The sequence below is a fragment of the Nyctereutes procyonoides genome, unplaced genomic scaffold (genome assembly GCF_905146905.1).
Source record: "Nyctereutes procyonoides isolate TBG_1078 unplaced genomic scaffold, NYPRO_anot_genome, whole genome shotgun sequence".
In the NCBI taxonomy this organism is placed as follows: Eukaryota; Metazoa; Chordata; class Mammalia; order Carnivora; family Canidae; genus Nyctereutes; species Nyctereutes procyonoides.
The window spans coordinates 16,084,503-16,100,729 of NW_026575155.1; the positions used below are offsets into that span (position 1 = coordinate 16,084,503).

Genomic DNA, 16,227 nt, shown 5'->3' on the forward strand with positions numbered 1-16,227 from the left:
AAAACCTACACACTGATGCTCACAGTACCTCTATCATAATAATGAACAACAGCAAATAACCCAAACTGCAATGGGAGAATAGTTAAATGAACTATATTTCTATACTATGGAACATTACACAGCAATAAAAAGGAACAGACCACTGATTCAAGAAACAATTTTGATGAATTTGAGGGATAAAAGTCATTTTCATGACATTCTTAAAATATAACTATAGAGATTAATGTGTAGCAACTATGTGTTAATAGATGAAAGAATTCAGTATCTTGAATGTGGTAGTGGTTACATGAATCCATGTATGTGACAAAACTGCACTGAACTAGGGAGCCTGGGTGGATCAGTTGGTTGAGCATCTGACTCTTGGTTTTGGCTCAGGTCATGATCTCAGAGTTATGAGATCAGACCCGTGTTGGGCTCGGCTCCATGCTCAGCACAGAATCTCCTCATCCATCTCCTTCTGCTCTTCCCCCCTCCCTGCTCCCTTTCTCCCTCCTTCGCTAAAAAAAATAAATAAAATATTTTTTAAAAAACTGCACAGAACTAGTCTCTCACACACACATTCCGCCCCCCCCCCCATGCACACACACAGGAGAGCATCTAATACTGGTGAGATACATCACTAGATAAGACCAGTGGACCCAAATAAGCCCTGTGGGTTATACCACTGTTGGTCTCCTGGCTCTCACCATGTCCTGCAGGGATTCCAGACACCCACCGCTGGGCAAACTGGGTACAGGGCACAAGGGGACTCCTGTCGATTTTTCTGTACCTTCCTGTGAATCTATCATTCTTTGCTTTTTTAAAGATTTAATTTATTTATTCATGACACATAGAGAGAGAGGCAGAGACACAGGCAGAGGGAGAAGCAGGCTCCATGCAGGGAGCCCAATGCAGGACTCGATCCCAGGACCCCAGGGTTACGCCCTGAGCCAATGGCAGACGCTCAACCACTGAGCCACCCAGGTGCCCCTCTATAATTCTTTCTAAAAATGTTAACCAAAATCAAAATGGACTGTGGTGAACACTGGACAACTGCATACACTCACTAAAACAGTCAAACTTCACTTTTACAACAGATTATTCTGTTATGCAAAATATATCTTAACAAAACTGCTTTGAAAAAAGAAACAGTAACCGAGTCCTGACATGTTTACATACTTAAAGTGAGTGTGGATTCCTTCAAAACCCTCTGTAGTTCATCTCTGTAACTAAAATACACTATCAGTTAATTTTTTCTTTAGAAGGTTTCCTGAAATAATATACAATGTTTACAACAACTTCCCTTTTACTATCTCAAAAGTAGCAACTCTTTCCTAACAAAATCACAGATAGCCATACATGGGCAGTCTTGTGCAAGTTAGTAGTTAACTCTGAAAGGTACGTGCACAAGAAAACGTGCAGAGAGGGCGAAGGCAGAGGCCGGCAGCTGAAAGACCCCCCTGGAGAGCAGGACTGAACTCGCACATCATCCAGGACAAGTTCACACAGGCGGGAAAGCCAGGTCAGACACTATAAAAGCTCTGCTGGCAGACCCTTTGTCGAGAGCCTCACGCGCCCTCACAGTGACGGCACGGGCCTCTGATGGTGTCACACACAGGGGAAGCCAGGCCCTTTCTCCTCTGGAGTTCAGAGGCTGCCCCTCCCAGGAAGACCCACTCTCCCGGCCAGCCCCCGCGCCCACAGCAAGGCCCAGCTGGCCTCCCCTGATCTGATTCCACTACTGCTGGGGAAACCTCTCAATTAAGCAGAGAACCAAGCTTTCCTTGCCCGATGGCCATTCTCCCGGGGTTTGGGGTGGCTGCTCATCCAGCACACTTATTTATGATTTTGAGTCCACACTTTTTGTCCTCTCTTCATACATACTGGATCCAGTAACTTCTGTCTTTCCCAATGACTTCTACGCATAGTGTAGTACTTACTAGCAGTGCTCTAATTTGGGATCTAGCCCCTGCATTCTTTCCTGGTTCCTCAAGTCTAAAATAAGCCTCCAGAGTCCAGCCTCATGAGCTGTAGAGATCTGGACGGAGACCACAGAAAAGGCTACGGAAAAGGCAGCTGTCAGTTCTCTACAACAAGAAGAGATGTGGCCTTGTAACAGCAGACTTGAAAGGGCTCCCATCGGTATTAAATTGGCAGGACAATTAAACAGGAAACGTGACTGGAAATAGGAAATAGTTTAACCTAAAATATTCCCACATTTTAACTGAGGTCAAATTGTCAGGGCAAAAACACACTACTGATCTGACACTAACTTCACCAGGGCCATCTCATCCTCTATACTGGCACTTTACCAGAATGGCTTATTTTTTTTGGATTTTATTTATTAGTGAGTGAGTGAAGGGGAAGGGACAGCGAGAGGAAGAGAGATGGAATCTGAAGCAGACTCCACGCTGAGCAGGAGCCTGACGCAGGGCTCAGTCGCACGACCCTGAGATCACAACCTGAGCCAAAATCATGAGTCAGATACTCAACTCACTGAGCCACCCAAGTGCCCCATGAATGGTGTATTAAGCATTGCCTCTAAAATGTCCACAAAACATGCATTTTTCCTATGCTTATCTACTAAAAAAAAAAAAAGGACATCTAAGATTCTGTCCAATTAAGTTTTAACCTTAACAAGGACATCTCAGCAAATTCAGGAAGTACAGAACCTAACAAGTGCATTGTTAACTTTTATCAGATCCTTCCTGTCTGTTGGTCAGCTTCTTTGAGACCATGAAACTTTCAGGCCCAGACAAATTAGCCACCGTCATCTTAAATTACTGTGACCTAAACATACGACAAAGCTAAAATTTCAACTTTGGTTATGTGACTGACACTCAACCTAACTCAGTTTTGAGACCGAAACTCTTTCCCTGACCTTTCCTTCTTGCTCAATGTTAAAGTCCATACAAAACCCACCAGTTCTGGAAAACCTCCATAGCAGCCACAAACATTCAGAATTCCTTCACATGAGGCAGCAGTGGACCTGTGACCAGCTACCTAACCTCCTTGAGGCTAACAGTGCCTACTGACTCTGCTGTGCTAGGAGACGCACAGGAGATGTTCGATGCACAGCCAGTGGCTGGCCACCTGCCAGCACACAGGAAACAACAGATACTAGCTACTGTTACTAGTACTGTTAGTGTTTTACTACTTTAAAATAAAAAATACACACACCCTGACTTTTATCAGAAGTGACAGGATAGTTCTAGCTTTACAGAAGAGAAGGGGAAATCATTTATTCTATAGAAAAAGAATGTGTAATTTTTTTTAAAGATTTATTTATTTATTCATGATAGACACACACACACACAGAGAGAGAGAGAGAGAGAGAGAGAGAGAGAGAGAGAGAGAGGCAGAGACACAGGCAGGGGGAGAAACAGGCTCCACACAGGGAGCCCAATGAGGGACTCAATCCTGGGACTCCAGGACCGCGCCCTGGGCCAAAGGCAGGCACCAAACCACTGAGCCACCCAGGGATCCCCAAGAATGTGTAATTTTTAAGAAATACTATTAGTCTCGTCAAATATTAAAACACATTAGTTGTTTCTTAAAAGATTAGTAAATGATCCCCTAGGTTTATTACAAATATTTCCAGTTAATACATCTCTGATTATAAATTATTAAGTGCATTTTTCAGAATTCTTATTATACCATGATTTTTAATGTTCTGAAGTGGTCTTTTAGACATAAAAATTAGAGTCATCTGTGTGGCTAAGTTGGCTGAGTGTCCAGGTCTTGATTTCGGCTCGGGTCATGAACTCTGGGGCCTTGAGAAAGAGCCCTGCATCTGGCTCCATGCTCAGTGAGGAGTCTGCTTCTCTCTTTCTCTCTCTCACTCCGCCCCTCCCTTCCCTCCTCACCCCCTGGCCCCCCACTTAGGCACATGTGAGTACTCTGTCAAATAGATAAATATTTTTTAAAAATTTTTTAAGCTGGGGCACCTGGGTGGCTCAGGGGTTGAGCACCTGCCTTCAGCTCAGGTCATGATCCCAGCTTCTTCCTCTGTCTCTGCCTCTCTCTGTCTCTCATGAAAAAATAAAATCTTAAAAAAAAATTTTTTTTTAAAGTTAACAGGAAATCATAATTACAAGCCTACCCAGTAAATATTCTCCACATTAAATGGTCATAAAATCCAAATGTTCGACTATTTTCCAGCCCTTATTATTTTTTAAGATTTATTTTAGAAAGCGCACATGTATGCACACGCACAAGAACACCAGGAGGGGGAGGGGCAAGGGGAGAAGGAGAATCTCAAGCAAACTCCCCACTGAGTATGGAGCCCAACACAGGGATCAATCTCAGGACCCTGAAATTGTGACCTGAGCTGAAATCAAGAGTTCGACACTTACTGACTGAGCCACCCAGGCGCCCCCAGAATTACATACATTTTAAAATACAATCTCTTGAGGCTTAAGGGCTAGGAGGGCTGCCGGCCACTCGGCTCTGCGGGGAAGCAGCCCGGACACTGGTGTGCTAGCATCGTACCTTCTTGTCTCTCATGCTGTCAGCCTGCATGGTCTCTAGGCGGGCTTTGAAGTGCTCACAATCCATTCTCAGTTGCTCTAACTCTTGCTCTTTCCTTTCCAGGTCTAGAAGAAGAGAGACACAACAACACTCAGCATTTCAGACCATGAATATCCTCTAAGAATCCAATGAGCCAAATCTCTCAAGAAAATGGGCATGGGCTGCTTAGGTGTGATTATTCACAGAACCAGTCCTTCAATGACCAATATTCTAAAAGTTCTGCTTTTCAGGTTTTTGCCAGTTTTTAGCCCATACCCAAAGGCACTTTTCTTGTTGTTGTTTTCAGTCTTATGCTTTTAAGCCCTGATTTTACTGCCAAACTCGTACTGGAGGCTCTAAGAAAGTGGGTTACGTAAGGGACTGACGGCAGGGCTGAGAAACCCGACTGTCTCGTGGCACAGACTTGTATCTGCTCCATAAAAAGCAGAAGGCAGCTCGGTGAGTAGACGGTGCCAGCCAGGGCTGATTCACAGTGCTCGTCTCACCAACTGGCAGACTGACTCAGGAGGAAGAGCCGCAGCGGCCGTCAATGGAGGGGCGGAAGCACTGGTGATCAGACAAGAGAAGGCCGCGGTGAAGGCGGGCAACCGTGGCAACTCCCCACCACGTTCATTTAGGTGGTGATTCAAATAGCCAACAAAATCCCCAAAACATCCACGTTAGTAAGTCTGGAATCACAGGTATGGTCAACTTTAAAGAAAAGATATTATGGTGCAGAAATACTGACATTTAAAAAGCAAAGTAATGAAGTGCCTTGACCTCAGGAACGAAGAAATCATCAGTGTCTATGCTAACACGTACCCAGATCTGAGGTGGCATACAGCACTCAGAGCTAATGCAGCAGTGCTTGTGGACACGGACTCCCAAATGTTAGTCCGCCAGTATCCCCTACAGGGCTGGTTCAACACAGGCTGCGCCCGCCCCCCCACCCCTGCCAGCGTCAGAGTCAGAGTCTCCGATTCAGTAGGCCTGAGGTGGGCCTGAAGAATCTGCCCTTCCAGCAAGCTCGCAGGTGAGGCAGATGCTGCTGGTCTGGGAACAGACTCTGAGAAAGACGGCTTCAGGACAACAGCCTGGTCCCTGGTCATGAACAAAATGAAAACAACACACAACCAGTGAGAGCCAGTGAGGGAGCCCAGCCACAGGAACCTGGGGACAGAAACAGCAGGTGGTGGGAGGCAGCAGCCAGCGGCCTGAAAACTGGCGCCCCCCCCTCCACCTGGGGAGGAGATGGCAGGACAGCGCTCCCTCCAGGGAAGTGCGGACAAGCCCAGGGGGTCGCTTGGTGGCCCAGGGCTCTGAGAAGGCAGGGGACTGCCAAGGACAGCAGGGGCATCCCCAAAGAGCGGGAGAAATGAAGGGAGTCAGCAGTTTCCAGGCACCCTTTGCCCTAGAGGGAAGATTAGCACCTAAAGCCAAATATTCGGTTACAGATTATGAAACTGGCTGGCACAACATGTCTTAAACGGTGTTTCTCAGAAACCATGTAAAGTGGGACTATTTTTTCTAGCTCAAATCAGTTCTCCTCTCTGCCCCCTCCTCCTACAATGCATCACGCCACAACAGGACTCTCCTGGAAGTCTGTGCTCTGCACGGCAAATCCTGGCCACCCAAGAAATCAACTGTCAGTCAAGTGCTAGGCTCTAGAAGCTACACAGTTGCCTTCTGTGACAGTGTTAAATGAAAACTTATGTCATTTATAATTATGAATGAACTACGAAATGCATATGCTCATAAAAAGAAACAAAATGAAAAAAACTAAAATAAATCAGTGGTACAAACTTTTTCTTCGCAGTTCACTCTTAAATTTTCTTGTATCATCAAGCTGTACGTCACTCAAAGGTGGCAAAGATAGAAAATTACATCTCTACAAGCCTTACCACGTATAAACACACATGGGAATTCATCCTGGCCCCACAGATTTTCCTTAGGGTAACCTCACAGTCTCTGGCCCTGTGTAGCCGTACATCCATAGGCTACCACAACAAGGGGACGGGGTCAAACGTTCCACTCTCCCACGGGCACCCCACAGAATTCAAAGTCAGCATGGTGGGGGGGAATGCCACACCTGCCCACCGGGGCACCCGGAGGTGGCAGGTGCCTTTCAGCTGTACAAGGCCGCCACCTCGTGGCCAGATGGGAGCACTGCCGCCTTCTCCCAACCAAACCCTCACCCTGCTTTTTCAGCGTGGCCCCCAGCAGTGCCAACAGCCCTGAACACACCCCACAAGGGCAGGCATTTTCATGTTTCGTTTTCTGATACATCCCAAATCCCTACAACGGTACATGGAATTTTATAAATATTTGTCACACAAATGAATTTTACTTCTCTGTAAGTTCCTTCTGCTAATCCTTGAAGAGAGAAAAATATACAGCCACTTTGATTATATGTCTCATCCTCATAATGAGAATATACCACTTCTATGATTTTTTTATATTTTAAAAAACCAGGGACAGAAAGAATATGGACAGTGAACGATACATTATCTTACCCAGCTTCGATGTCAGAATAGGGAAGAAGCTGCCACCCAGCCGAGGCTGTCTTGTAACTACTAATCTTTAGCATTCATAAGGAAGGAAATCTCCCTGTAACTGTTAACTGAATGAAATGGCGGCTAAGACAGACTACTAATATACAGAAATAATCTACATCACAGGTCACTTCTGAAATTCACAATCCTTTTTTGATAGTTGTTTTTTTTTTAAGATTTTATTTATTTATTCATGAGAGACAGAGAAAGAGAGAGAGAGAGAGAGAGAGAGAGAGGCAGAGACACAGGCAGAGGGAGAAGCAGGCTCCATGCAGGGAGCCCGACGTGGGACTCGATCCCAGATCTCCAGGGTCACGCCCTGGGCTGAAGGTGGCACTAAACCACTGAGCCCCCCAGGCTGCCCTGATAGTTTTAATACCATGAGAAAGGCTGTATCTCTCACTGCTTAACTTATCCACGGGAAGGGTGCAGAGAACTATTACCAGCAAGAGGCAGAGCTACAAAAGAAAAGCAGCATTTCTGAAACCCTGAGCAAAGAAATGTAAAGCATACATAAGGGATCAATTTCTCTACCCTTCATCGCCTGGCATGCTTAAAATAAGAATAAACTTACACTTGTTGTTTCATGTTAATATGAAAGTATCGTTTTTGACCAAAACAGCTAAAAGTCTCAAACCCAAAATAAATGGTCTTTCATAGCTAACCTCTCCCTTCCTAGCACTCCGTAATAGGTTTAGAAAAGAATTCACGATTAGCTGCTAATGGACCCCATCTTTACTGTGAACTGAGATCTGGAGGGTATGTAACAAAGCACCACAGACTGGACAGCCAACAACAGAAACATCCTGTCCCCCAGTTCTGGAGGCTGTGGGCCCGAGACCAAGGTGTCAGCAGGCCCACGCTCCCTCCGAAACCTGTAGGCGAGGGTCCTTCCCTGCCTCCTCCACCTTTCAGGAGCCTAGATCTTCCAGAGTTCCCATCTGCCTCCGCTGTCACTAGGCCTTCTCCTGGTCCCTTCATATCAGCTTACCTATACACGTGTGCTCTATGTCCAAATATACCCGTTTACAAGGACACCAGTCATACTGGATCACGGCTCACCCTAAAGACTTCATTTTAACTTAATCAGCCTGTCAACAATATAAATACCTAAAGTAAAAAAAAAGGGGGGGAAAAAGTGAAAAAATGAGAGTATTTCAGGATTCATTGAAAAAAAACAACAACACCTTCAGTCAAAGAGCTTAAGTGCATTTGAAATCCTACCCACTATAAGCCAGCCAAACAACACTTTAATTAGCTGTCAAACTTTTAAAACAAATCAAAGGGGTTGGGGAAAACGAGTTGGAATCAGAACATGGAAATAGCATTTTTTTTTCTCTCCACTGCCAAAAATCTGCTCCCCAAACCACTCTTCTTTTTCTAACTTAAAGGCCATTGGCGTTATCTTTTATAAGATGAAGAAAACGTGTGACTAACAGGAATTTGTTCTATACTGGCATTGCCAAATGGACTTGGCAGTACCTTGTATCACTAACTTCAACATCTGAGTCTCTTGGAGCTCCTTAGTCTACCTGTAAATTACTAAGGAAGAGGGTCAAATTTTGCCCTTTGAATATCCCGACATTACCTAGCAGTGCTTGACAGATGCCAGGCAGATGGTGAACACCTCCCTGACTCACTGACTAAATTCGCTGGGCACCTGAAAACAAATACCATCACAGAAACCTAAGATCAATCTTACTGAATTCAGATGAGTTCTGTGAACGTATTTCTCAAACCAGAGTCAGGAAATGTTTTCAGTTATTGGCATACGAATACTACTATTTTTTTAAGATTTTATTTATTCATGAGAGACACACCGGGGGGCGGGGGAGAGGCAGATACACAGGCAGAGGGAGAAGCAGGCTCCATGCAGGAAGCCCAATCCCAGAACTCCAGGATCACGCCCTGAGCCGAAAGCAGACGCTCAACCGCTGAGCCACCCAGGCATCCCTTAAATGTTTTTTTAAAAGATTTTATTTATTTAGAATAAGATGTTAATGGTGGGGTGTCAGGAGTGATATATTCAAATAATGTACCTCTCTACTTTCTCCATCTTGGCTACCTTCCCACTTCCTCTGTCCATAAACCCTGTTTCTCTCCTTTTCTCCCAGGCCCCCGTCTGCCAGACCGTCTCCACGTGTCCTTTGGATCCGTACTCCACCATGCTCAGTGCTCCCAAGAGGCTAAAGTCAACATCCACAGCAATCGGGCTCCTTGGCTTTTAGCTTCCTGTTAGATTTGAACAGCAGCAGGCTCCAAAGGGACCGGGGACGAAAGGAGACCTGCTGGGACATCTACTTCCCCTCTGTGTCATCCCTGACAATCTTCCAGTAACAGTAACTTCACCTTCTGTGCAGCTGGCAGCTCTAAGGGAAGCCCTGGCACCCCACTCCTCCAGTTCCCGTGGCTTTGTGATCCTCCTGTGGATTCCCCAAACTCTGTCCAGTCCTGTCTGTCCTCTACATTATACTCCAAGATTCCCCCTTTCGTTCCTGCCAAACATGGACATGAGACACTGATATTGTCTCACTTGGGTCACAATAAACTTTTGGTTCAAATGATCTTTTTTTTTAAGACTTCAAGTAATCTCTACATGCAATGTAGGGCTCAAACTCATAACCCCAATATTGAGAGTTGCACACTCTCCACTGACTGAGCCAGCCAGGTACCCCAATAATCCCTTCTTGGGATTCACTCTTTCATCATAAGCTTCATGATTCTCTCTCTTGGTTCAGATTTCTATAGGCTAGAAATAATAATGTTTCTCTGAGCTGAAACAGAGGTCTCCCCTTCTCAATAATACCAAACTCTTGGGAAATTAATCTCAAAACACCCACCAACACTTTTTTTAAAGATTTTTATTTATTTATTCATGAGAGACACACAGAGAGAGGCAGAGACACAGGCAGAGGGAGAAGCAGGCTCCATGCAGGGAGCCTGACGTGAGACTCGATCCCAGGTCTCCAGGATAATGCCCTGGGCTGAAGGCAGCACTAAACCGCTGATCTACCCGGGCTGCCCCCACCAATGCTTTAGAGACAATGTAGTACTGTGGTTTTCAAACCCCACTGCTAACAACCCAAGAGTGCCTAAAGGACACATGTGTTCTATAGACAGCACTTTATCCATTTTACAATGTTTTTCAGACTTTTTATTTGGGAACAATTTCAAACTTACAAAACATTGCATGAAAAAAAAAATACAAACAATACCTATATTCCCAGTACCCAGACTTACGTGCTGGCAACGTCTCGCATTTGTTCATCGTTTGTACCACATACAGACACACACACACAATACGTGTTCTGAGCCCATTGAGGGTAAGTTACATACATCGTAAGTACTTCAGTATTTCCCAAGAATAGGGATAACGTCCTACATGCCTACTCTATAGTTATCAACTTCAGAAAAATGAATACAATAACTTTATCTAATCTGCCACTAACATTCCAATTCTGTCAAATGACCCGAAACTGCCCTTTATGTAGCATTTTTTCCCTTCCAAGTACAACCACCAGTCTAGGGTCACGTGTGGCCTTCAGCTGTATCTTTAGCCTCCTTTAATCTGGGACATTTCCACAGCCTGTCTTTACTGTATGACATTAAAATGTGTTTTTTAACAACTTAAAAGTCACAACCACATATATGAAGGACTCCCATTTCCAGCTATGATGGTGAGGTAGCAGATCAATCCTCCCTTGAGAACAATTATGAAACTGGAATTTAAACAAACTAACTCCTTTGAAGGTATGTGGGGACCACTGAGTCACAGAGGCCCTCAGGCCAGGACCCAGAGAGAAGGAGCATTCATAGCGGTACAGGAACCCAGCCTCCCACCCCATTCCTCCTGGGGATCTTCGCATATTCCAAAGCAGCACAGGCAAAGAGGCAGCAAAGCTGGGCAGAGCCGTCAGTGGTAGCACAGAGCTTGGGAAATGGAATTAAACCACAGAGCTGTTGGACAGCCAAGACTTAGGGTGGGTCATGATCCCAGAGGAGATGGAAGCACAGAAAAATGAGCTGACGTCAGAGCCAACTCCCTCTTCTAGGCACTCAGCAAGGCATAAGCAGCACACGACAGCTGCAGAGGCGAGCAGACAGTGCATGCAATGAGGTAGGGGGTGGTGAGGAGGGGCACGGCTTGCCAGAGAAAAATACTATCATCCAAAGTCTCTACAAATTTTCACTTTAAATAGTCCATTAGTCACTTAAAATGACCAAGATTACCAAGAGGGAAAATAGACACTACAAGCAGACCAATAGCTGATCCAGATACTGAATTTGCCAGATTCAGACTTTAACTGTGATTAATGTTCCAGCAAAAAGACAATTTCATCAGGGAGCTAGAATAAAACACAACCAAGTAGAAAAGCAATATAAAAACTAATAAACATGGGATCCCTGGGTGGCGCAGCGGTTTAGCGCCTGCCTTTGGCCCAGGGCGCGATCCTGGAGACCCGGGATCGAGTCCCACATCGGGCTCCCGGTGCATGGAGCCTGCTTCTCCCTCTGCCTATGTCTCTGCCTCTCTCTCTCTCTCTCTCTCTCTGTGTAACTATCATAAATAAATAAAAATTTAAAAAAAACTAAAAAAAAAAACTAATAAACACTAATAATGAACAATATAAAAATAAATAAAACTAATAAAGAATTCAGAATCAAATCCCCACATACACAGCCATTTAGATCATAACTAATCCTCTTGGGCAGCTTCAGTGACCCAGCAGTTTAACAACGCCTTCAGCCCAGGGTGCGATCCTGGAGACCCAGGATCAAGTCCCATGTTGGGCTCCCTGCATGGAGCCTGCGTCTCCCTTTGCCTGTGTCTCTGCCTCTCTCTCTGTGTGTCTCTCATGAATAAATAAATAAAATCTTAAAAAAAAAAAAAATCCTGTAGAGGGACGCCTGAGTGGCTCAGCAGTTGAGCATCTGCCTTCGGCCCAGGATGTGACCCTGGAGACCCGGGATCAAGTCCCACGTCAGGCTCCCTGCATGGAGCCTGCTTCTCCCTCTGCCTGTGTCTCTGCCTCTCTCTCTCTGTGCCTTTCATGAATAAATAAATAAAATCTTTAAAAAAAAAAAACAAAACAATCCTGTACAACAGGAATAGGAGATTGTCTTTTCAATAAATGGTGCTGGGCCAATTGGCCATATATAGCTAGCAGCTGTTTTTTAAACATTTAGGGAATCACACAGTACCGTCATCATCACAGAAGGTTCTACTGGACCACGTAGACAGAGACAAGGTGCTGCTGAACAAATTTTATTTTTTTTTAAGATTTTATTTATTAATGAGAGACATAGAGAGGGGAGGGGGAAAAGGAGAGAGAAGGAGAGGTGGAGGTAGAGGTAGAGGTAGAGAGGGAGAGAGGGAGAGGGAGAGAGGGGGAGAGAGAGAGAGAGAGAGAGAGAGAGAGAGAGAGAGAGAGACAGGCAGAGGGAGAAGCAGGCTCCATGCAGGGAGCCACGTGGGACTCAATACCGGGTCTCCAGGATCAGGCCCTGGGCCGAAGGTGGCGCTAAACCGCTGAGCCACCCAGGCTGCCCTCCTGCACAAATTTTAAATTGCACAAAATAATTTTTTCTGTTGCTACAGAAAATTAGACAAACCTCTCCCCAGTATATCACGGCTACACTAGTTTCTGTTCATTACTGACGTTTAAGGAACAAAACAAGGCTGGTTCACAATATGAACACTTAAACATTTGTATTTAAATAAATAAATTTTAAAAGGTTAAAACTAACGTTGCAGATTTAAAGTCATCAAATGAGACTGCAATTTATGTTTGGTGTCAATAGGAAATGTTACACAATCCCAACTCCAGACGCCTGCCACTAAGATGTCCAATTGTTTCTAAATTATTTCATCTGACATCTCAAAGGCAGCATAGGTGTTTGACAAGTGTTCTACAGGACAGGCCGACTGGCTTTTCCACCATCTTCCTCCAAATGAATCCATGCCAGTAAGACAGGCAAAGAATTATCAGACCTTGTGACTTCACCATGAAACAAAAACATCTGACCCCACTGCCTTCAAGCTTCCAGATCAGTTTCATTGAAAAGCATCCTGATGCTGCAAAGTGAAATGTCTAAAAACTCACCATTTGCAATTCTTTACCTTTGTGATTTATGTCTTTTTCTTGTAACTTAACAGCCACAACTAAAAACAGAAATTGGACACTTAGGATGGCACTGCAACTGATTTCCAAAATCTAATATTGACTGTATTTTGTTTTCATCAAAACATTTCTTTGTATCGACTTTACAAGTAATGTTCTAAAACAGAATTTTTTAAATATGCAGAAAATATAACTTTCATCTATTTTACATACTGAACCACATAATATATAGGATTTTATTTTTGAAAAATAAATTAGTTAAGTGACCGACTCGTGATTTCAGCTCGGGCCATGATCTCAGGGTCATGAAATGGAGCCTCATGTCAGGCTCCGTGCTCCGCATGGATTCTGCTTGGGATTCTCTCTCTCCCTCTGCCCCTCCCCCCACTCACACGCACATGCCCACACTCTAAAATAAGTCCTTAAAAAACAGGATTCTAATTTAAAACAAACGTTTTTGACACACATTGACACAGGAAAACTCCATTATTGTTAGATGAACACACTTGGGAAGGGGTGAGAGGCAAGGGAGCGAGCTTTTACCTAGTACTTCCCCATCTCTGCTTTGCCAAGGTCGTCTGTGGAGGCCTGAAACACTGTGGAGCCCCATTTTACACAGATTAAGAAAGGACAGAAACAGAATTCAAACCAGGTCACTCGTACTCCAAGCCTCCCTAAACCTTTTTCAAATTCGCAGAGTGATGTTGTTTAAGTCAGAATGCAAAGTGCTGGGTCAGGAGCGGAGCTGTCTTCAGTCCACCAGGTGTCCAGCGGCCCCTCCACCTGAAGAGGTCCTTTCCCGAGGGCCCCCCGAGCCGCACGCTAAGCGCCTGTGCTTCCCAAAAAGTCGTCTCATTTGAAGCCTTGCCACCTCCTGTGGTAAACATCACTGTCCCCCCTACAGGCAGGGAAACATCTGAGAGCTCACAGAAGCAGTGCGCCAGCACTCCGTACTTCCACTGTCAGGCTCTGCCCTCACTTCTCCACCCAGACGAACCATTTCTTCATGTGTCCCTTCCAGTCCACCCAGGCAGCCATAATCCTGCTCCCAAATGGAGTCCAAGACCTTCCTTGGTGAGTACTCTATCATTAATTCTCCTTTATCTTCCACTCAATTCCTCAAGCTTATTCTACAGGCAAAAAAAAAAAAAAAAATCATACCCCTGAAAGTGTCATTTTAGTCACTATTTTGACATGATTTCCATGGATAACTTCCACCTGCCTCTCATTTCAAAATAAAAATAATTTATTATTATTTAGTCTCCTATCAACTACTGACATTTACTGACCTTGACTCTGCTATACCCCAATCCTTGCTCCACGTATCAAGCTGAAAAATTAGCTTATTAGTGGGCAATCAACTCTACTCTCATCTGTGACTTTCATACCATCTGTAACCATCACCCCATCTGAAAACACCTTCCTCTTACCCCTCAAAGCATGCCTGGCTCCTCAATGCTCATATATTCTCAGGGATCCTCAGAGAACACCCTTCCCACGAAGACTCCAAACTCTACCACTTACCTGCCCAATTTCCTAAAGGGAAGTAAAGATTTACTATGCTAAAATCAGAATTAAGTCCCATTCACTACGTGACACTCATTTTGTCAACATGGGTTCTTTATGGCCTGAGCCCAACCAAGCCAACCCCCTAGGCTCCAAAAGCAGCTTCCCCTCGAATCAGGTATAGTTGCCCTCTACACTCTTCCTGTCTGCATTCGTTCCTCCCTCTGTGTTGCTCTTTGTCATTCCTTAAGCTGACAAACGCACACCCACTGGAGAAGCAAAAGAAACCCTAATACTGCTCTAAGACCACAGGGCCAGGAGGGCAGATAGATCAGCATGTCCATCAGCTCTTGCTGTCACCTTGTGATCCTTGGATCATCTCTCGGGGAGCCATTCTCGGGGCCATGGCTCACCAGATTTGTCTCAGAGGGCCCAGGGAAGAGCCAGCAGCCTTCCTCCTCATAAAAAGAAAAGGGAGAGAAACTTTGTTTCCTTCATGTCACCCAAATAGTAAAAATTCAACAGCCAAAACTAAGTGAAAGATGCCTTAGACGGACCTCCTGTAGGCCAGGCCTCAGGCCAGAGATGCAGAAGCCTTCAAGGGCCAACTCAAGTTCAGAGTTCATAGTCAAGCCTTGAGGGTGAGCATGACACCAAATCCACTTTGATCCTCCCTTTCTCTTAACGCCCAGGTACCTCTAGCTCTAGCTTTGTGATACTGAGCAATTCAGAAAGAAGAGCATGCAGAAAAGGGGTGGGTGGGAAGTCCCTCGGGACCAAATATTTGGGCACAGAGAATACAGTGGGAGGCAAAAAGAGGGGCCCTGCCCTCCCACTGATCTACATCATAGGATGACAATAAAAAGGACTTTATCTGAAGGAAAAGTGTGGTGTGCTGCAACACCTGACAGGACCAATGGGAAGACAGATCTTATCTAGGCAGACGAGGAAATGAGACTGCGCCTGAGGCTAAGTCCAATAATACAAAGTGTTTTGGGCCATGGTACAGTTTTGCTTAGGTTTTTGGGTGGTGGTGCTTTTTTGGAGAGGGGGTGTTTTTTGGTCTGTGTCCTAAAAGCAAGGAGAAGCCACTGAAGATATCAGCAGGGAAATGACATAACCACACCTAACTATTAAAAACTACACAGGCGGGCAGCCTGGGTGGCTCAGCAGTTTGGCGCTGCCTTCAGCCCAGGGCGTGATCCTGGAGACCCGGGATGGAGTCCCACGTCGGGCTCCCTGCATGGAGCCTGCTTCTCCCTCTGCCTGTGTCTCTGCCTCTCTCTGTGTGTCTCTCATGAATAAATAAATAAAACCTTTAAAAAAATTAAATAAAAAAAATAAAAACTACACAGGCTACACAGTCTGGGGCAGACTGGAAAGTGACAATGAGCAAACAGAGAAACAGGAGGCAAAGATAGGGGCCTGGGCTCAGAGGTGGCAGCAGACGCAGGCTAGTGAATCCAGGATGCAGCCATGAGGAAAAAAACCTGCTTGTGCCCTGAGGAGACTGAGAAAGACCAGTGTGAGGTGGGCTAGGGGGATGGACGGCACGAATG

General features: G+C 45.2%; 1 protein-coding gene across 1 annotated transcript in view; it reads right to left on the reverse strand.

Moving 5' to 3' along the window:
• The window catches only part of HSF2BP (heat shock transcription factor 2 binding protein), a 103,974-nt gene that overhangs the window by 81,024 nt on the left and 6,723 nt on the right, over window positions 1-16,227 (reverse strand). The window contains exon 4 of the mRNA XM_055313542.1: window positions 4,471-4,574. Coding sequence (XP_055169517.1) covers window positions 4,471-4,574 — 104 coding nt within the window. The remainder of the gene's footprint in view (window positions 1-4,470; window positions 4,575-16,227) is intronic.